Source organism: Odontesthes bonariensis, chromosome 19 (assembly GCF_027942865.1).
Source record: "Odontesthes bonariensis isolate fOdoBon6 chromosome 19, fOdoBon6.hap1, whole genome shotgun sequence".
Classification (NCBI taxonomy): domain Eukaryota; kingdom Metazoa; phylum Chordata; class Actinopteri; order Atheriniformes; family Atherinopsidae; genus Odontesthes; species Odontesthes bonariensis.
Genome location: NC_134524.1, coordinates 7096916 through 7118480, shown reverse-complemented (window position 1 = coordinate 7118480; position 21565 = coordinate 7096916). Strand labels below are relative to the sequence as shown.

At 43.1% G+C, this 21565-nt stretch overlaps 3 protein-coding genes across 8 annotated transcripts in view; 1 reads left to right on the top strand and 2 right to left on the bottom strand.

Annotated features, from left to right (window-relative positions):
- The window catches only part of LOC142369018 (programmed cell death 1 ligand 1-like), a 145062-nt gene that overhangs the window by 5319 nt on the left and 118178 nt on the right, over positions 1 to 21565 (bottom strand). The gene's annotated exons all lie outside the window — the stretch shown is intronic.
- LOC142369519 (Fc receptor-like protein 5) overlaps positions 1 to 21565 on the top strand; it is a 366062-nt gene that overhangs the window by 311932 nt on the left and 32565 nt on the right. The window lies entirely within an intron of this gene.
- LOC142369012 (Fc receptor-like protein 5) overlaps positions 1 to 21565 on the bottom strand; it is a 30682-nt gene that overhangs the window by 4923 nt on the left and 4194 nt on the right. For 2 of the 6 annotated variants that reach the window (XM_075451230.1, XM_075451233.1), the window contains exons 2-17: positions 17937 to 18018; positions 17747 to 17856; positions 10990 to 11297; positions 10612 to 10644; positions 8822 to 9085; positions 7820 to 8125; positions 7302 to 7574; positions 6634 to 6882; positions 5466 to 5729; positions 4472 to 4777; positions 3954 to 4226; positions 3285 to 3533; positions 2117 to 2380; positions 1258 to 1563; positions 740 to 1012; positions 71 to 319 (exon numbers count right to left, since the gene is read on the bottom strand). In XM_075451230.1, the coding sequence (XP_075307345.1) occupies positions 71 to 319; positions 740 to 1012; positions 1258 to 1563; positions 2117 to 2380; positions 3285 to 3533; positions 3954 to 4226; positions 4472 to 4777; positions 5466 to 5729; positions 6634 to 6882; positions 7302 to 7574; positions 7820 to 8125; positions 8822 to 9085; positions 10612 to 10644; positions 10990 to 11026 (3346 nt within the window). In that variant the 5' untranslated portion in view covers positions 11027 to 11297; positions 17747 to 17856; positions 17937 to 18018. Of the gene's footprint in view, positions 1 to 70; positions 320 to 739; positions 1013 to 1257; positions 1564 to 2116; positions 2381 to 3284; positions 3534 to 3953; positions 4227 to 4471; positions 4778 to 5465; positions 5730 to 6633; positions 6883 to 7301; positions 7575 to 7819; positions 8126 to 8821; positions 9086 to 10611; positions 10645 to 10989; positions 11298 to 17746; positions 17857 to 17936; positions 18019 to 21565 lie in introns of those variants that run through there. The other 4 variants (XM_075451235.1, XM_075451231.1, XM_075451232.1 and 1 more) reach the window with 4 other exon arrangements.

Genomic DNA, 21565 nt, shown 5'->3' with positions numbered 1-21565 from the left:
TGATCAGTAACATCAAAACACCAAATCAGGGAACAGTCTTTGGATGAATTTGTCCAGCAACTCTACTCACCTTTAACTGAGATCCAGCTCTGTGGTGAAACCTCCCCTGAGTGTTCACACTTGTAGAAACCTTCATCTGACTGTGACACTGCAGAGATGTTCAGCTCCCCTCTGCTGTCACTTTGAAGAAGTGTGTCATTGTGATAGAAAAACACATTGGAAAGTGTATTTTGTCCTCTGCGTCTGCAGCTCAGACTGACAGAACCTCCCTCAGTTACAGGATGGACGGGGCTCACCAGGATAAGTCCATAATTATTCTCTGTAACACAGTCAGAGGACATTAGGTTTCTGTCAGAGATCAGCTGGTGCAGACATTTAGACAAAGCTGACTCACACAGTTGAATTGGCTGAAATTTGATCTCGTGCATTTACAAACCGTATGTGTGTTACCAGCTTTTAACAAAGATATAACACTGTCTACAGTGTCATAAATCACACAGTAGTTGTTCTGAATCGTGAAAGGTGACATTAAAACTTCAAGCTCTCCTGTAAAGTAAGACAACAGCAAACCAAAGTGTTTTCCAGTGAACCTTAAGAGCAACTACGCAGCAGGATCAAGAGACAAATGCTCACCGAGAAAGTTCATGTTGTATGGATATGACATGTTCAGGTACAGTTAATGATGTGATGCTTAAATACAAGACAAAGTGAAAGAAAAAGAACATTTATCATTACGTACTCTGCCCAGTTATGTTGACTGCGTTGCTGAACTCTCCTGATCCAGACTCACACCAGAACACAGTATAACCATACCAGAGATTCTCTATGTTACATGAGGATCCAGTCATTGTCGCCCAGTATAACTCAGAGCAGTAATACAGGTATCCTTCTTCTGTAATCCCCATCACTCTCCACTCAGCAGATTTTCCTTCACAGTTCAGTGACACAGGATCACCTCTGAAGTGTTGAACTCTGTCAGGACTCACTGTGAGAGACGCTGCTGGATGAAGATCTGAAAAACATGTGATGAGATTTCACCAAAGCAGAGAGAAACATAACCAATGCTTCACTACAGATATTCATTTGGTTTATTTTGTTCTTCATCTGAACATCAGCGCACACATTTCAACAAGCTGATCTGCCTGACCACAACACAAAGTGTGTTTTAACTGTCTGTTAGTGCAACCGATACAGTAAGTGATTTATTCACAGTGAAAGCATCCCTTCTGCTCACTGAGAGGACAGAAACAAACTGACCTGCAGACCAGACAAACTCTGGGTCACTGTAATCAGTGTAATACACTGGGTCTCCTCTCCCAGCTCTACACACATATCCTGCTGTGTGTGTCTGTCCATGAATGATGTAGGAACCATGTTCAGTCCCAGTGTTGCTATCAGGCAGCAGCTCATAGCTGTAAGGGCTTTCAGACGGATCAGGAACAGCTTTATACCAGTAGAACCTCCATCCTGCAGACGGATGTTCAACCTGACAGCTCAGAGTTACTGAGGCTCCAGGACTCAGCCATGATGGAGACACAGTGAGGACAGGCCGGGCTTTATCTGCTGAGAGAGACAGAACAGATAGAAAAGAAGTCTGTAACCCTGGATTAAAAAGCTGTAACTTTAACATTTACATCCAGGACTGATGAGAAACTCAGTGAAATTCTCTTCACTCAGCTTACAGTATCTCTTTAAGAAATGACAAATGTATTCAGTTATTAACACCAAAACCTCCTGCAGACAGAGTGTGTGATACATAATCCTTTTGGACATTTTAGTTATTTGATGTCTGATGACAGATGACATTAAGATGCAGTAAAAGCTGCTTTTCAGTGATTTTGTTTGAAGACTAAAAACCAGGGGTGGAAAGTAACGAATTAATGTTAGGGTTGCAACATCAGGCTTGACTTAAACATTAGGAATTTTCCTCTATCGGTATCGATATCCGATCCAAATATCGGATCGGTGCATCCCTACTAAAAACTAAAGTCTTATCTTGTGTTGCCATAGCAACTGTATAATTTTGGAATAAAAGATTTAATATTGATAACATTAAACTAATGACGACACTATTTAAATGTAAAATTTTGAAATGGATGAAACAAATTTAACTTACCTGATACAGTTACATTGATGACATCACTCCACTGTGTTAGAAAAAGCTGGTCCCTTCTGCCCCGGCAGCTGTATCCTCCACTGTCAGTAACTCTGCTGATCCTGTATTCACTGGATGTTGGAGGAATATTTAACCCGGCTGGTGTCCATTCATACATCCACTGAGTTCCTCCACCTCCCTGGATCTCACATCTGGCAGTGACGGTCTCACCGCTGTATATCTGAGCCCAGCTGGGCTGCAGGATCACTGTGGCCTTAATGGAAACTGCTCACATAAAAATATTCAGTTAGAAGACCAACACACACAGAAAACTAACAGAAATATGCTTTAATTCTATTTCCTGTTATTTGACACCGTTCATCTATGTATTTATTTTATAAATCTTCATAAACATTTAAATAACTGTAGTTTGTTTGCTTTTTGGAGCAACATTTCTCAGTATTTACTGACTTACTGATCAGTTATTTCTACAGTTTTTATTTCCATCCTGTTCAGTGCTTTTTCATGATGTTTAACAGCAGCACAAAGAGCAGAAAGTTCAAGTCTTGAAGTGTTTCAATTCTAAAACTGATGAACAAGAAGAGATTAAGCAAATCCAGATGTAATAAATGAGAGAAGAAGATTCTGCCACTCTTGTGTTGAATCCGAACAAAACATGAAGAGTCTCAAACATCAGAGGTATCAGTAGGAGTTACTGTCATATAATCATTGTTTCATTCATGTTCTTTTTGTTGTTGGGAACAAAATGCTCTTTTCTGTGTCACACTGCCCCCTGCTGGTATGGTTCCTCTCTCTGCTGTCAGTGTGGCTCTGGGTTTACTTGCTGTTGAGTTCAGATTTTTTTTAATGAATTAATCAAAATGTGACTTGATTCAGTTTGTTTAAATATTACTAACAGACTGAAATATTTCTTGTTAACAATAAAAACAAATGCAGCTGCACACAAATAAAAGCTTCAGTTCTTTTTGATTTCATCGTCTGTAAGTTAGAAAAAACACATGATGTGAATCATCTCTTAAACCTTTCACAGACATCAGCTCAGAACTAAAGTGAACACCAGTGAAGACTTTGGATCACATGTCAGAAAGCTCTCTGATCTGATCAGTAACATCAAAACACCAAATCAGGGAACAGTCTTTGGATGAATTTGTCCAGCAACTCTACTCACCTTTAACTGAGATCCAGCTCTGTGGTGAAACCTCCCCTGAGTGTTCACACTTGTAGAAACCTTCATCTGACTGTGACACTGCAGAGATGTTCAGCTCCCCTCTGCTGTCACTTTGAAGAAGTGTGTCATTGTGATAGAAAAACACATTGGAAAGTGTATTTTGTCCTCTGCGTCTGCAGCTCAGACTGACAGAACCTCCCTCAGTTACAGGATGGACGGGGCTCACCAGGATAAGTCCATAATTATTCTCTGTAACACAGTCAGAGGACATTAGGTTTCTGTCAGAGATCAGCTGGTGCAGACATTTAGACAAAGCTGACTCACACAGTTGAATTGGCTGAAATTTGATCTCGTGCATTTACAAACCGTATGTGTGTTACCAGCTTTTAACAAAGATATAACACTGTCTACAGTGTCATAAATCACACAGTAGTTGTTCTGAATCGTGAAAGGTGACATTAAAACTTCAAGCTCTCCTGTAAAGTAAGACAACAGCAAACCAAAGTGTTTTCCAGTGAACCGTAAGAGCAACTACGCAGCAGGATCAAGAGACAAATGCTCACCGAGAAAGTTCATGTTGTATGGATATGACATGTTCAGGTACAGTTAATGATGTGATGCTTAAATACAAGACAAAGTGAAAGAAAAAGAACATTTATCATTACGTACTCTGCCCAGTTATGTTGACTGCGTTGCTGAACTCTCCTGATCCAGACTCACACCAGAACACAGCATTATCAGACCAGAGATACTCTATGTTACATGAGGATCCAGTCATTGTCCCCCATACTGACTCAGAGCAGTAATACAGGTATCCTGTTTCTGTAATCCCCATCACTCTCCACTCAGCAGATTTTCCTTCACAGTTCAGTGACACAGGATCACCTGTGAAGTGTTGAACTCTGTCAGGACTCACTGTGAGAGACGCTACTGGATGAAGATCTGAAAAACATGTGATGAGATTTCACCAAAGCAGAGAGAAACATAACCAATGCTTCATTACAGATATTCATTTGGTTTATTTTGTTCTTCATCTGAACATCAGCGCACACATTTCAACAAGCTGATCTGCCTGACCACAACACAAAGTGTGTTTTAACTGTCTGTTAGTGCAACCGATACAGTAAGTGATTTATTCACAGTGAAAGCATCCCTTCTGCTCACTGAGAGGACAGAAACAAACTGACCTGCAGACCAGACAATCTCTGGGTGACTGTAATCAGTGTAATACACTGGGTCTCCTCTCCCAGCTCTACACACATATCCTGCTGTGTGTGTCTGTCCATGAATGATGTAGGAACCATGTTCAGTCCCAGTGTTGCTATCAGGCAGCAGCTCATAGCTGTAAGAGCTTTCAGACGCATCAGGAACAGCTTTATACCAGTAGAACCTCCATCCTGCAGACGGATGTTCAACCTGACAGCTCAGAGTTACTGAGGCTCCAGGACTCAGCCATGATGGAGACACAGTGAGGACAGGCCAGGGTTTATCTGCTGAGAGAGACAGAACAGATAGAAAAGAAGTCTGTAACCCTGGATTAAAAAGCTGTAACTTTCTCATTTACATCCAGGACTGATGAGAAACTCAGTGAAATTCTCTTCACTCAGCTTACAGTATCTCTTTAAGAAATGACAAATGTATTCAGTTATTAACAGCCAAACCTCCTGCAGACAGAGTGTGTGATACATAATCCTTTTGGACATTTTAGTTATTTTATGTCTGATGACAGATGACATTAAGATGCAGTAAAAGCTGCTTTTCAGTGATTTTGTTTGAAGACTAAAAACTAGGGATGCACCGATCCACTTTATTCACCTCCAATACCGATATCTGAGGCTTAGTATCGTCCGCTACCGATCCAATACAGAAAAACATTATGGTAACAAACGGTAAGTTTCATTGTGTGGAAAATACTAGGATCATTATTTTGTTAGGAGTTAGAAATGTTAGGGTTGCAACATCAGGCTTGACTTAAACATTAGGAATTTTCCTCGATATCGGTATCGATATCCGATCCAAATATCGGATCGGTGCATCCCTACTAAAAATTAAAGTCTTATCTTGTGTTGCCATAGCAACTGTATAATTTTGGAAAAAAAGATTTAATATTGATAACATTAAACTAATGACGACACTATTTAAATGTAAAATTTTGAAATGGATGAAACAAATTTAACTTACCTGATACAGTTACATTGATGACATCACTCCACTGTGTTAGAAAAAGCTGGTCCCTTCTGCCCCGGCAGCTGTATCCTCCACTGTCAGTAGCTCTGCTGATCCTGTATTCACTGGATGTTGGAGGAATATTTAACCCGGTTCGTCTCCATTCATACATCCACTGAGTTCCTCCACCTCCCTGGATCTCACATCTGGCAGTGACGGTCTCACCGCTGTATATCTGAGCCCAGCTGGGCTGCAGGATCACTGTGGCCTTAATGGAAACTGCTCACATAAAAATATTCAGTTAGAAGACCAACACACACAGAAAACTAACAGAAATATGCTTTAATTCTATTTCCTGTTATTTGACACCGTTCATCTATGTATTTATTTTATAAATCTTCATGAACATTTAAATAACTGTAGTTTGTTTGCTTTTTGGAGCAACATTTCTCAGTATTTACTGACTTACTGATCAGTTATTTCTACAGTTTTTATTTCCATCCTGTTCAGTGCTTTTTCATGATGTTTAACAGCAGCACAAAGAGCAGAAAGTTCAAGTGTTGAAGTGTTTCAATTCTAAAACTGATGAACAAGAAGAGATTAAGCAAATCCAGATGTAATAAATGAGAGAAGAAGATTCTGCCACTCTTGTGTTGAATCCGAACAAAACATGAAGACTCTCAAACATCAGAGGTATCAGTAGGAGTTACTGTCATATAATCATTGTTTCATTCATGTTCTTTTTGTTGTTGGGACCAAAATGCTCTTTTCTGTGTCACACTGCCCCCTGCTGGTATGGTTCCTCTCTCTGCTGTCAGTGTGGCTCTGGGTTTACTTGCTGTTGAGTTCAGATTTTTTTTAATGAATTAATCAAAATGTGACTTGATTCAGTTTGTTTAAATATTACTAACAGACTGAAATATTTCTTGTTAACAATAAAAACAAATGCAGCTGCACACAAATAAAAGCTTCAGTTCTTTTTGATTTCATCGTCTGTAAGTTAGAAAAAACACATGATGTGAATCATCTCTTAAACCTTTCACAGACATCAGCTCAGAACTAAAGTGAACACCAGTGAAGACTTTGGATCACATGTCAGAAAGCTCTCTGATCTGATCAGTAACATCAAAACACCAAATCAGGGAACAGTCTTTGGATGAATTTGTCCAGCAACTCTACTCACCTTTAACTGAGATCCAGCTCTGTGGTGAAACCTCCCCTGAGTGTTCACACTTGTAGAAACCTTCATCTGACTGTGACACTGCAGAGATGTTCAGCTCCCCTCTGCCGTCACTTTGAAGAAGTGTGTCATTGTGATAGAAAAACACATTGGAAAGTGTATTTTGTCCTCTGCGTCTGCAGCTCAGACTGACAGAACCTCCCTCAGTTACAGGATGGACGGGGCTCACCAGGATAACTCCATAATACTCACCTGTGAAACAGTCAGAGGACATTAGGTTTCTGTCAGAGATCAGCTGGTGCAGACATTTAGACAAAGCTGACTCACACAGTTACATTGGCTGAAATTTGATCTCGTGCATTTACAAACCGTATGTGAGTTACCAGCTTTTAACAAAGATATAACACTGTCTACAGTGTCATAAATCACACAGTAGTTGTTCTGAATCGTGAAAGGTGACATTAAAACTTCAAGCCCTCCTGTAAAGTAAGACAACAGCAAACCAAAGTGTTTTCCAGTGAACCTTAAGAGCAACTACGCAGCAGGATCAAGAGACAAATGCTCACGAGAAAGTTCATGTTGTATGGATATGACATGTTCAGGTACAGTTAATGATGTGATGCTTAAATACAAGACAAAGTGAAAGAAAAAGAACATTTATCATTACGTACTCTGCCCAGTTATGTTGACTGCGTTGCTGAACTCTCCTGATCCAGACTCACACCAGAACACAGCATTACTAAACAGGAGATACTTTATGTTACATGAGGATCCAGTTATTGTCCCCCATACTGACTCAGAGCAGTGTGACAGGTATCCTGTTTCTGTAATCCCCATCACTCTCCACTCAGCAGATTTTCCTTCACAGTTCAGTGACACAGGATCACCTGTGAAGTGTTGAACTCTGTCAGGACTCACTGTGAGAGACGCTGCTGGATGAAGATCTGAAAAACATGTGATGAGATTTCACCAAAGCAGAGAGAAACATAACCAATGCTTCATTACAGATATTCATTTGGTTTATTTTGTTCTTCATCTGAACATCAGCGCACACATTTCAACAAGCTGATCTGCCTGACCACAACACAAAGTGTGTTTTAACTGTCTGTTAGTGCAACCCATACAGTAAGTGATTTATTCACAGTGAAAGCATCCCTTCTGCTCACTGAGAGGACAGAAACAAACTGACCTGCAGACCAGACAAACTTTGGGTGACTGTAATCAGTGTAATACACTGGGTCTCCTCTCCCAGCTCTACACACATATCCTGCTGTGTGTGTCTGTCCATGAATGATGTAGGAACCATGTTCAGTCCCAGTGTTGCTATCAGGCAGCAGCTCATAGCTGTAAGAGCTTTCAGACGGATCAGGAACAGCTTTATACCAGTAGAACCTCCATCCTGCAGACGGATGTTCAACCTGACAGCTCAGAGTTACTGAGGCTCCAGGACTCAGCCATGATGGAGACACAGTGAGGACAGGCTGGGGTTTATCTGCTGAGAGAGACAGAACAGATAGAAAAGAAGTCTGTAACCCTGGATTAAAAAGCTGTAACTTTAACATTTACATCCAGGACTGATGAGAAACTCAGTGAAATTCTCTTCACTCAGCTTACAGTATCTCTTTAAGAAATGACAAATGTATTCAGTTATTAACAGCAAAACTTCCTGCAGACAGAGTGTGTGATACATAATCCTTTTGGACATTTTAGTTATTTGATGTCTGATGACAGATGACATTAAGATGCAGTAAAAGCTGCTTTTCAGTGATTTTGTTTGAAGACTAAAATCTAGGGATGCACCGATCCACTTTATTCACCTCCAATACCGATATCTGAGGTTTAGTATCGTCCGCTACCGATCCGATACAGAAAAACAGTGCAGAATTATGGTAACAAACGGTAGGTTTCATTGTGTGGAAAATACTGGGATCATTATTTTTTTAGGAGTTAGAAATGTTAGGGTTGCAACGTCAGGCTTGACTTAAACATTAGGAATTTTCCTCGATATCGGTATCGATATCCGATCCAAATATCGGATCGGTGCATCCCTACTAAAAACTAAAGTCTTATCTTGTGTTGCCATGGCAACTGTATAATTTTGGAAAAAAAGATTTAATATTGATAACATTAAACTAATGACGACACTATTTAAATGTAAAATTTTGAAATGGATGAAACAAATTTAACTTACCTGATACAGTTACAGTGATGACATCACTCCACTGTGTTAGAAAAAGCTGGTCCCTTCTGCCCCGGCAGCTGTATCCTCCACTGTCAGTAACTCTGCTGATCCTGTATTCACTGGATGTTGGAGGTATATTTAACCCGGTTCGTCTCCATTCATACATCCACTGAGTTCCTCCACCTCCCTGGATCTCACATCTGGCAGTGACGGTCTCACCGCTGTATATCTGAGCCCAGCTGGGCTGCAGGATCACTGTGGCCTTAATGGAAACTGCTCACATAAAAATATTCAGTTAGAAGACCAACACACACAGAAAACTAACAGAAATATGCTTTAATTCTATTTCCTGTTATTGGACACTGTTCATCTATGTATTTATTTCATAAATCTTCATAAACATTTAAATAACTGTAGTTTGTTTGCTTTTTGGAGCAACATTTCTCAGTATTTACTGACTTACTGATCAGTTATTTCTACAGTTTTTATTTCCATCCTGTTCAGTGCTTTTTCATGATGTTTAACAGCAGCACAAAGAGCAGAAAGTTCAAGTGTTGAAGTGTTTCAATTCTAAAACTGATGAACAAGAAGAGATTAAGGAAATCCAGATGTAATAAATGAGAGAAGAAGATTCTGCCACTCTTGTGTTGAATCTGAACAAAGCATGAAGAGTCTCAAACATCAGAGGTATCAGTAGGAGTTACTGTCATATAATCATTGTTTTATTCATGTTCTTTTTGTTGTTGGGACCAAAATGCTCTTTTCTGTGTCACACTGCCCCCTGCTGGTATGGTTCTTCTCTCTGCTGTCAGTGTGGCTCTGGGTTTACTTGCTGTTGAGTTCAGATTTTTTTAAATGAATTAATCAAAATGTGACTTGATTCAGTTTGTTTAAATATTACTAACAGACTGAAATATTTCTTGTTAACAATAAAAACAAATGCAGCTGCACACAAATAAAAGCTTCAGTTCTTTTTGATTTCATCGTCTGTAAGTTAGAAAAAACACATGATGTGAATCATCTCTTAAACCTTTCACAGACATCAGCTCAGAACTAAAGTGAACACCAGTGAAGACTTTGGATCACATGTCAGAAAGCTCTCTGATCTGATCAGTAACATCAAAACACCAAATCAGAGAACAGTCTTTGGATGAATTTGTTCATCCTTCCAGAAAACTCCACAACTTTTAGTTTATTTGTAATAAGTCATTTCAGCTGAATATGAGGGCCTAGTACACATTTAAAGTGAAACATTTCTAATTCAGAATTCTTCATTTCTAACTTTGGCAGCTCTGACAGGTGACACCGAAAACCTTCAGCTGCACTCAATGCTGCTCTGTTTATTGTAAATTTAACTCATTTTTGTTCAATTATTCAAAGAAAAAGGTCATATTTATCCCATTAGAGTCCCAATAACACCCATCCATTTTCCATAGCTGCTCAGAAACAAACATCCGTGCACGCTCCCGCTCACTCGCAGGGTTCATTTAGAACATGCATGTTTTTGGATGATGGGAGGAAGCCAGAGTACCCAGCTGGGGTTCACACCAGGAACCCTCTAACTGCGAGGCGACGGTGCTAACCACCACACCACGTGTGTCCTCACAAAGATCACAGACTCTGCAACTCATTCACATTTATTCACTTTTCTTTGATTTTTCTTTTTGATCTAATGAGATTAACAGAGTGAAAAATGCCACAAATCCATCTGTACAAAGATAAACGAGAGGATAATTAGTAGATAAATACGATACTGATTATAGATGTGAGACCAAAGCAGAGAGGGAAGTTAGTCTGACCTTCAGCATATCCATCGATGGGTGTTCTGAGCACTACAATAAAGATTAAAACTGGGTTAGATGTGTTAACCTGACAGAGAATCTAAAATTAATCAGATGAAAAACACTCTAGGACAACAACAGAAGAACCAAAAGGAATTAGGAATAGAAAATATGAAAGAAATTACGTTTAAAACTAAAACTAAACTAAATAAATGAAACAATCCCCATGTAAGTTGCATTCTGCTCCTCTAAACTAAAGCAACAGTTTTTCATAGAATCAATGTCTGCTCTCCTCAATCTCTCACAGAAACACAATGAAGCAAAGACTCACTGTAATTCTCACTGTTTAGAAACATTTTCTCTGATCTGCCAACAGAAAGGCAGTGATGTACTTACAGAAAAAGCCCAGCACACAGAGCAAAGTGTGGCCCATCCTCACATCCGACCCTGCTGCACAGCTGCTCAGAAAGTCGTCTGCTTCACATGAACAAAACGTCTGAAGAAGTTACAACTGATACGTGTGTGAGGACAAAAGCTTTCAAACTTCTGCCCACCATGGCCCTCCTTTGCTTCCTTCCTTTTTACACTGAACTCAGACAGCGTCAGTGGTTTGGGGAGGGTTATGGTTTGGGTAGCAGAGTCATTTTCTGTCCAATGCAGAAATAAATTAACTTCTTTCGTGTGCAAAGGTGTGTTCCTGGTTCCTGAAAAGATAAAGATTTATTTTTAATGTTACTTTTTTCTACTTTAAATGTGACATCACTAATACAGATACTTCCTCACCACTGCCATGCAACTGGCTTCTACACTGCTCTGCTGACCTCTTCCCTCTGTCTCAGACACCTTCACTGTATTCAACCAGCTCTTCAGCCTTTCCCTCCATGTCTGCTGAGTTGTGTAACGGTTTCAGAGACCCTACATTTCCTAAAACACTTAAACACACAGTATTTGGCTTCGAAGGCCCAAGAACAAACCATCAGGCCAACTCTCCACTACCTCTGTGTGTAGGTAGGTGTAGCTAGGTAGGTGTAGCTCCACTTCCTCTGTGTGTAGGTAGGTGTAGCTAGGTAGGTGTAGCTCCACTTCCTCTTTGTGTAGGTAGGTGTAGCTAGGTTGGTGTAGCTCCACTTCCTCTGTGTGTAGGTAGGTGTAGCTAGGTAGGTGTAGCTCCACTTCCTCTTCGCACACATTGAGGCACGAGAGCAAAAGATAACACATTAACCACATTCAGTTCTGAGCTATCTGACCTACAATAAACTGTGAGACACTTTTTTCTGTTCAGTGACTTAATATGGTGCATTACATGTTTTTTATATATGATAAAGTATATATTAGAATCTATATGTGATATAAACTGGATATGACCTACATGTGCATATAGTCAGAATAAGAATGATAGTTTGTGGGACGTACAAGAGGATGTTTTTTTTGTCTGAACATCATGTGAAAACAAGAAGTTAGAAAAAGTCAACATAGTTTTCTCTTTGCTTTACATCTTGAACTCGGTCTGTTTTCTGTGTCTGTCAGGAGTAAATACAGGATGGTGCTTATAGGGTAGTGAACATATCGCTTCGTGTTTTCATCCATCCATTATCTTCCGCTATTTCCGGGGATCGGGTCGCGGGGGCAGCAGCCTAAGCAGAGAAGCCCAGACGTCCCTGTCCCCGGCAACTTCCTCCATTTCTTCTGGGGGGACCCCGAGGCGTTCCCAGGCCAGCCGAGAAACATAGTCTCTCCAACGTGTCCTGGGTCTTCCCCGGGGCCTCCTCCCAGTGGGACGAGCCCGGAACACCTCACCGGGAGGCATCCTAACCAGATGCCCGAGCCACCTCATCTGACTCCTCTGGATGCGGAGGAGCAGCGGTTCTACTCCGAGCCCCTCCCGGATGACCGAGCTTCTCACCCTATCTCTAAGGGAGAGCCCAGACACCCTGCGGAGGAAACTCATTTCGGCCGCTTGTATTGGCGATCTCGTTCTTTCGGTCACTACCCACAGCTCGTGACCATAGGTGAGGGTAGGAACATAGATTGACCGGTAAATCGAGAGCTTCGCCTTCTGGCTCAGCTCCTTCTTCACCACGAAGGGCCGGTGCAGAGCCCGCATCACTGCAGACGCTGCACCGTTCCGTCTGTCAATCTCCTGTTCCCTTCGTCCCTCACTCGTGAACAAGACCCCGAGATACTCGAACTCCTCCACTTGGGGAAGGATCTCATTCCCGACCCGAAGAGGGCATTCCACTCTTTTCCGGCTGAGGACCATGGTCTCAGATTTGGAGGTGCTGATTCTCATCCCAGCCGCTTCACACTCGGCTGCGAACCGCTCCAGTGAGAGCTGAAGGTCACGGCCTGAGGACGCCAACAGAACCACATCGTCCGCAAAAAGCAGAGACCCGATTCTGAGGTCGCCAAAACGGACCCCCTCAACGCCCTGGCTGCGCCTAGAAATTCTGTCCTTAAAAATTATGAACAGAATCGGTGACAAAGGGCAGCCCTGACAGAGTCCAACCCTCACAGAGTCCAAACCTCACAGGAAACATGTCCGACTTACTGCCGGCAATGCGGACCAAACTCTGACACCGGTCATACAGAGACCGAATAGCCCATATCAAGGAGTCCGGCACTCCATACTCCCGGAGCACCCCCCACAAGAGTCCCAGAGGGACACGGTCGAACGCCTTCTCCAAGTCCACAAAACACATGTAGACCGGTTGGGCGAACTCCCATGCACCCTCCAGGATCCTGCGGAGGGTATAGAGCTTGTCCACTGTTCCACGGCCAGGACGAAAACCACACTGCACCTCCTGAATCCGAGATTCGACTATCCGGCGGATCCTCCTCTCCAGTACCCCCGAATAGACCTTACCAGGGAGGCTGAGGAGTGTGATCCCCCTATAGTTGGAACACTAACTAACTTGGAATAGTTTTTAAAGAGGGGGACCACCACCCCGATCTGCCAGTCCAGAGGCACTGCCCCCGATGTCCACGCGATGCTGCAGAGGCGTGTCAACCAAGACAGCCCTACAACATCCAGAGCCTTGAGGAACTCAGGACGGACCTCATCCAAGGCGTGTCGGTAGGATTGAGGAGGCCCTCGAAGTATTCCCCCCACCGACTCACGATGTCCCTAGTTGAGGTCAGCAGAGCCCCGCCCTCACCATACACGGTGTTGACGGTGCACCGCTTTCCCCCCCTGAGCCGCCGGATGGTGGACCAGAATCTCCTCGAGGCCGTCCGGAAGTCGTTCTCCATGGCCTCCACGAACTCCTCCCAAGCCCGAGTTTTTGCCTCAGCAACCGCCGAGGCCGCGTTCCGCTTGGCCTGTCGGTACCCATCAGCTGTCCCACTAGCCAAAAAGGCCCGATAGGACTCCTTTTTCAGCTTGACGGCTTCCCTCACCACTGGGGTCCACCAGCGGGTTCGGGGGTTGCCGCCACGACAGGCACCGACCACCTTACGGCCACAGCTCCAGTCGGCCGCCTCAACAATGGAGGCACGAAACATGGCCCATTCAGGCTCAATGTCCCCCACCTCCCCCGGGACATGGTTGAAGCTCTGCCGGAGGTGGGAGTTGAAACTCCTCCTTACAGGGGATTCTGCAAGTCCGACGATACAACCACAAAGTCGATCATCAAGCTGCGGCCTAGGGTGTCCTGGTGCCAAGTGCACATATGGACACCCTTATGCCTGAACATGGTGTTCGTTATGGACAGTCCGTGACGAGCACAGAAGTCCAATAACAAAACACCACTCTGATTCAGATCGGGGGGGGCGTTCCTCCCAATCACGCCCCTCCAGGTCTCACTGTCATTGCCCACGTGAGCATTGAAGTCCCCCAGCAGGACGAGGGAGTCTCCCGGAGGAGCACTCTCTAGTGCCTCCTCCAGGGACTCCAAAAAGGGTGGGTACTCTGAACTGCTGTTCGGTGCATAAGCACAAACAACAGTCAGGACCCGTCCCCCCACCCTAAGGCGGAGGGAGGTGACCCTCTCGTCTACCGGGGTAAACCCCAATGTACAGGCGCACAGCCGGGGGGCAATGAGTATGCCCACACCTGCTCTACGCCTCTCACCGCGGGCAACTCCAGAGTGGAAGAGAGTCCAACACCTCTCGAGGAGGCTGGTTCCGGAGCCCAAGCCATGCGTCGAGGTGAGTCCGACTATGTCTAGCCGGAACCGCTCAGCCTCGCGCACCAGCTCAGGCTCCTTCCCCAGCAGAGAGGTGACGTTCCACGTCCCAAGAGCCAGCTTCAGTAGCCGAGGATCAGACCGCCAAGGTCTCCGCCTTCGGCTGCCGCCCAGCTCACAAAGCACCCGACCCCCTTGGCCCCTCCCACAGGTGGTGAGCCCATCAGAAGGGGGACCCGCGTTGTTTCTTCGGGCTGTGCCCGACCGAGCCCCACGGGCACAGACCCGGCCACCAGCGGGCCCCACCCCTGGGCCTGGCTCCAGGGGGAGGCCCCGGTGACCCACGTCCGGGCGAAGGTACACGTTGTCCAAAGATACCATTCATCATAGGGGGTTTATGAGCTGTTCTTTGTCTGGTCCCTCATCTAGGATCTGTTTGCCATGGGTGACCCTACCAGGGATTTAAAGCCCCGGACAACATAGCTCCCACACTCATTGGGGCACGCAAACCCCCCCACCACGGTAAGGTGACAGCTCATGGGGGGGCTTAGTGTTTTCCATTCCCTCCTTTTCATGCTGAAGCTAAAGAAATACATTGTGAGGTCACTGTTTTAGGTAAAGAAGGGGTACAGATGGGCCTGTAGCTGGATGCACACTTACAGCAGATAAATATTCAAAGACCAGCTGTCGCATCCCAAAGAAAAGATGATTCGATTCCTTAAAGATCAAAACCTGGAAGTCTACAGAGCATTTGAGGGAATTGAACACATGATGATTTCAACCCCAGGCAGCATCCCATCATCCTGAGCTTCTCTTTCTGAGCACCTTTGAACTTTAAAAGTCCTGTGATCATAGTTTCCACGTTCTCGGAGGCTGAAAGCTTTCAGCCAACAGCCTGAGCTGTTCAGCCACAAACTGAAAGGTTGAATCCTAAAGTTTCTCTTTTCATTTTGGCTTAAAAACCCCAGCCTGCTCTGAGCTGAACAACCTGCCCTTCCTTTTCTAAAAGCCATCAGCATCCACAGGAGCTGAAGCCCCTCCCTCTGCTTCCAGAAGCTGCTCTGCATCTGCCTGAACCACCAAATCACAGCTTCAGCCTCCTTTCTGAGCTGCTTCCATTCTTCTGTTGGATGCTGAACTGCAGAGTTTATTTCTTTAAGAGCTTTGATCCCTCAGCTTGACAAACTAAAAGCTGCTCAGTCACAGTTAGAGCCATTAAATCAGAGAATGAAAGTTTCCAACTTAAAGCTTTTCCCTCTTTACTTTGGCCTCTAAAACCTGGAGACATTTAAACTCTTTAAGCAGCTCTCACAGGACTTGAACATACAATCAAATTGGAAATTCTGTTAAAAGTGTCAGAATCATGTCACAGAAACAAATGATCTGAGTTAAATAAAGAACATAACAGAGGTAAATTGTTTAATAAATCTGTCTGATGTTATAGTTCTGCTGTTTCCTCTGATAACTGATCAATAACTTAAAAACATCATTTGTTTCTGTGACATGTATCCCTCACTTTTAGCTGAATTTCCACCTACACACTGATATATTCATACATATTTTATTGTGTTTGTGTCACGCTGTGTGTTTAATAAAGCTTTAACAAAACTGAAACCAGAGAAGGAAATTAAATAGCATGTTTTCATGTTGTAAAACACTTTATTTCTTATTTTAAGAAAAGATTTGACAGATGTTTACACTGTTAGCATTAGCAACGAGCTAACTTATTAATAATACAAATGGCATTCTTGGAAAGCAAAGGGACGATTAAACATACATCAGTGGCGGCTGCTGACTTTTAAAACAGGGGAAGCCCATATTACGTGTTCAGGGTTGTAGTGGCTCGTGCCATCCCAAAGCAGAATATAGCAAAGTTAAAAAGAATTAGTTATAACATAGCTGTGTCTGGTATGACAAGTATGGCCAGCAAATACACAGAAAGAAGGTATAGACTTTGAAAATTCACACAGCAAGGCCAAAATCAAGTATGATCGAATATAAGGCCTGTAAATGGCTGGATCTGTGGCTGGATCAGAATCTGTGGAGCATTTTTTCTCTCTCATGATGGACAAACACTAACTCCAATCATCACGACACAGCCCCTCATATTGACACGCCCACGTCTAATCTACCCCCAGAGACGCCGAGCAGCCTCGGAAGTGATGAGTTTTTGTCGATTTAGCCAATGATGACCTAGAATTGTAGAAAAAAAACTTGACTCTCCCGCCCCCTCCTGAAGCCGGGCAGCCCTCGGCTCGGAAGCCTGGCTGTTAGTGGCCACTTCATAACATGATTTCCTCAATGAACGGCGGCGATTTCAGAACAAATCACTTCATTAAGCTACAGGACAACATGTTGTAGTTCTGAAAGTAAATGCAGTATTGGGCATATCTTGTGTTTTGTGAAGAACTGTTTTATCGTCAATTTAACATTGAAGATGTAGCAATTTCGCCAGAGAATGGGAGAGGCTGTCCGGCTTCCTGTGTTGTCTCTGAATAGCCGCGGCGGTTCAGGACTCATGATTCAGGACTCATGGTTCAGGACGCATGGTTCAGGACTCATGGTTCAGGACTCATGGTTCAGGACTCATGGTTCAGGACGCATGGTTCAGGACTCACGGTTCAGGACTCACGGTTCAGGACTCACGGTTCAGGACTCACGGTTCAGGACTCATGATTCAGGACTCATGGTTCAGGACTCATGATTCAGGACTCATGGTTCAGGACTCATGGTTCAGGACTCATGATTCAGGACTCATGGTTCAGGACTCATGGTTCAGGACTCATGGTTCAGGACTCATGATTCAGGACTCATGGTTCAGGACTCATGATTCAGGACTCATGGTTCAGGACGCATGGTTCAGGTTCATAAGAATTGTCTCAGAACTGATGTGAATAAGTGTTATAATGTTAAAAATGTTTGATTTCATCTTAAATTCAAGATGTAACAAAGACTTTGTGATTATCTGTGCCTCATTTTACAAACACAAACACACAATCATCAACAGCTAGAAGCAGAGAAACACATACCCTCTCTTCTGCCTCTGATCCACCACAAGACAGGAGCTGACTGCAGGCTCAATGAGATCAACTGCTGCTCAGCAGGAAAGGTAGCAGCATGAGGGGGCGGAGCCAAACAGCTGGAATAAAGCAGGACAGCTTTCAGTAAGGCAGCCTTCAGTCTGTGCAGGAAGACACACAAGCATTCACATTCACTTACAATTCTCCCTTTAATCAGATATCTCCCAGCCCATAGGCCACATCAGGCACCTTCAGCTCTACTTTCACATTTTCCTTCCAAACTAGTTGAAAAGCAGAATGAAAATGAGGTTCATTAGTTTTAGTTCTTTTCTCAATAAGACACCCGAACACCCTATTTGATCTGCACATTGAGGACACAGAGGTCCTGTCCTCTGTTTTTTTTTTTTTTCTCCCACAAAACCTTAAGGTGATTTTATACTTGAAGAGCCGAGAGTAGCGCGACTGTTTGATAAAACAGTAGCTCCAGAGTTTGGGCATTTATGCTGTGCGCCAACAACAACCCGCACTGTTGCTATGGTAACTACCTCACACAAGTCGGACGTCACTGGAGGAGGAGCACATGAAGCTAAAAAGGTGGAGAGCGGAGGGGAAAATGGCGACGGTGTGAGTGACACGCTAGAGGGAGCTCCTCACAAGAACATTCTTTTGAACTTATTCAACATCCTCAATGGTAGCTTATCTACCTGTCATCATCTACAAAACCATCATTATTCAACAATAACGCTTTGTTATACTATTTACTTTCATCAAAGTCTTTTTTCTTCTGTGAACGCGTATCCTACCACGTTACTTAGCCTACTTGCTAACGTGTTCACTTCACAAGAACTAGCATAAAACGAAGTATGCCATCGAAGGAGAACAAGCACAAATCAAAGGACTTTTCCATGGAAGTTGGCGCAAATCTTACTGTGAACACCGAGGATCTGGACGCATTGCTGCTCCCGCTACCTGAAACGCCGAGCAAAGAGCCAACTTCAAAAAAAGGCAGGTGCGGTGATAGCTCTGATGTTGTTAACCCAGACTTGGCTACGGCCATCATCTCTTCCCTCAAAACAGTCATTAATGATAGAGCGGATATGCTTGACCAAGGCATCGAGGGTCTAAAGGCCTCGGTTGAGTTTATAACTAATGAAATAAGAAATAAAGGACATTAAATGCAATGCTGATCGCACAGAGAAACGCGTTGTGGTTACAGAAAATAAGATTACTGATCTGGAGAGCAAGGTGGCTGAATTGAAACGTTATAAAAGACGCTGGAACCTGCGTTTGTATGGCGTGTCGGAGCAACAAGGGGAAAATGTGAGAAAACGCCCGGTGGACGTGTGCAAATCAGTGGTTCCCGGTCTTGCACACAAAGCCGACACCCTCATCGACTCCGTTCACAGGCTGGCGAAATTGAAGAAATCTACAACGCCGCGATCGACGGACAACGCAGCACCTCACGCAGTAACCAACACAACCACAAGGCCACGAGGGATAATTCTTCAATTCACAATGCGTCACTTTCGCGACGCTGTGTGGAAAGCGGCAAAGAACTGCCGCTTCCCGACCGACAACAATCTACGCTTTGCTGAGGATCTCTCTCCTGCCGACCGTGAATCTCGCAAACAGCTGTGGCCTCTTGTTGAAAAGGCCCGCGCGGGAGGATACCGTGCCTACTTCGCCGGTCCAAAGGCTTTCGTGGATGGCGAAGAACTGACGCCTTCACTGCTGGAGTCTATAATGACGAAGAAAAGATCCAGTGCTTCAGTGCATCCAGATGTGCACTAGATTTAAACGCAGATTTGTGGGTTAAGATCCACAACAAATGGTATTAGGCCAATCCCACGCAATGCCATAGTTAATCTCACTTGACCTATTCTTTTTCTCTCAATTTGATAGGAAAATGATGTAAAAAAAATTGATAGGAAAATGGCTCTATATGTCATACTTCTTCCACTAATTGAATCTACTTTACTTATTTCCGAATAGCCAGGTCCACAAGGTAATCCCTACTTTATTGTAGGCTACATTTAAGTACTCACTGTGGCATCTGTTCCAACTTCTCTCCTGTTCACTTCTCTTTTGTATGCATACTGATACCTTAAAATTGAAAGGTCGCTTATCTATTATAGCCTATTTTTGATGGTTAACTCTATTTTGATGGTTAACTCTATTCCTGTTACTATGAGGATAGTAAAAACATGAAGAGGATCACTCCCTTGCTCTAAGTGATCTCTCGCAACACACTATGTTCCCTGATATTTCGCTGTGTTCTGTTAACGCTAGAGGTTTACGAAATGATTTAAAACGAAAAGCTATTTTTCTTTATGCAAAAGGGCAAAATTCTGACTTCTGTTTTATTCAAGAATCACATGCTAGTCCCAATGATGCAAAATTCTGGAAATCCCAATGGGGCGATGATATTTTCTTTTCCTATGGCTCTACACACTCGGCAGGGGTTTTAATTTTAAAACATAGATTTCAGGGTAAAATAATTGAATCCATTGTTGACCTTGAAGGTCACTATCTTTTTCTTGTGGTATCTCTAGATGACTCTCTCTTTCTCCTGGGCAACATATATGGCCACAACTCTTCTAAAAAAAACACAACTTTTTTTGATAACATTGAAACTCAAGTGGAATATATTTGCAGTAGATATCCAAACATTCGTGTAGTTCTAGGCGGAGGCTTTAATGAAACCATTTGTAATAGTGTTGATCGTTTTCCTGCAAGGTCCTCTCGAGGGACATCCCCTCTTTCTGGTGTGATGTTTCGTTTAGGGTTGCTGGATGCTTGGAGAAATAGAAACCCCACCACTACTCAGTTCACCTGGTCAAATAAATCAGGGTCGCTTAAATCAAGATGAGATTACTGGTTAATTTCATGTTCTTTGTCTCCATATGTGTCTAGGTGTGAGATCCTACCTTCTCCGTTATCTGATCATAACTGCATTGTAGTTAAATTAGCTGATAATAACGTTCAGCCTGGCAAATTTACTGCATACTAGAAACTGAATTCTTCACTTCTTGAGGATGAGGCGCTAGTAGAAGCCATTAACGCCACAATAAGTTCATATTTCATTAAAGCTAGTAATGAAAACAAATTCTGCAGCAACTGGGAACTTCTCAAATTTGAGATTCAATCTACTTTCAGGAAAGCTGGTGCTAAAAAAGCTAAACTAAACAAATCAGTAGAGACAGTTGTTATTAATAGAATAATACATTTATCCAGTATTCCTTATGATGACTTATATGAAAACCAAAAAGCTGAATTGGTGGAAATGCAACATTAACTAGATGATATATATACTTGTAAGGCTAATGGTGCTTTTATTCGTTCTAGAAGACGATGGCTTGAGGAAGGAGAAAAGAATACAAGATATTTTTTTAACTTAGAAAAGCAGCGCTCTCAATACAACACTATAAACAAACTAATTTCAAATGGTACTGTTTTGACAACTCACAGTGATATCTCTAATACTTGTAAGGATTTCTACCAAAACCTTTATCTTTCTCACTATTCACAGTCGAAAGCTGATGACTTCTTTAACCCCCTCCTGTCTAACAATCTAGCTTCTATTTCCCAAGTTGACAAAACTTTCTGTGACTCCGTTATCCAACCCAAGGATATAAGGGAGGCAATTAACCGGCTTAAGTTAAATAAGTCACCTGGTAATGATGGCTTAAATGCTGAGTTTTATAAGAAATTTACTGAAGTACTTGTTCCCTTCCTACATAAAGTTTATTTAGAATGTTTAGATATTGGGGTTCTCCCCCCTTCCATTAATCAAAGTATCATTACCCTACTTCTAAAGCCCCACAAAGA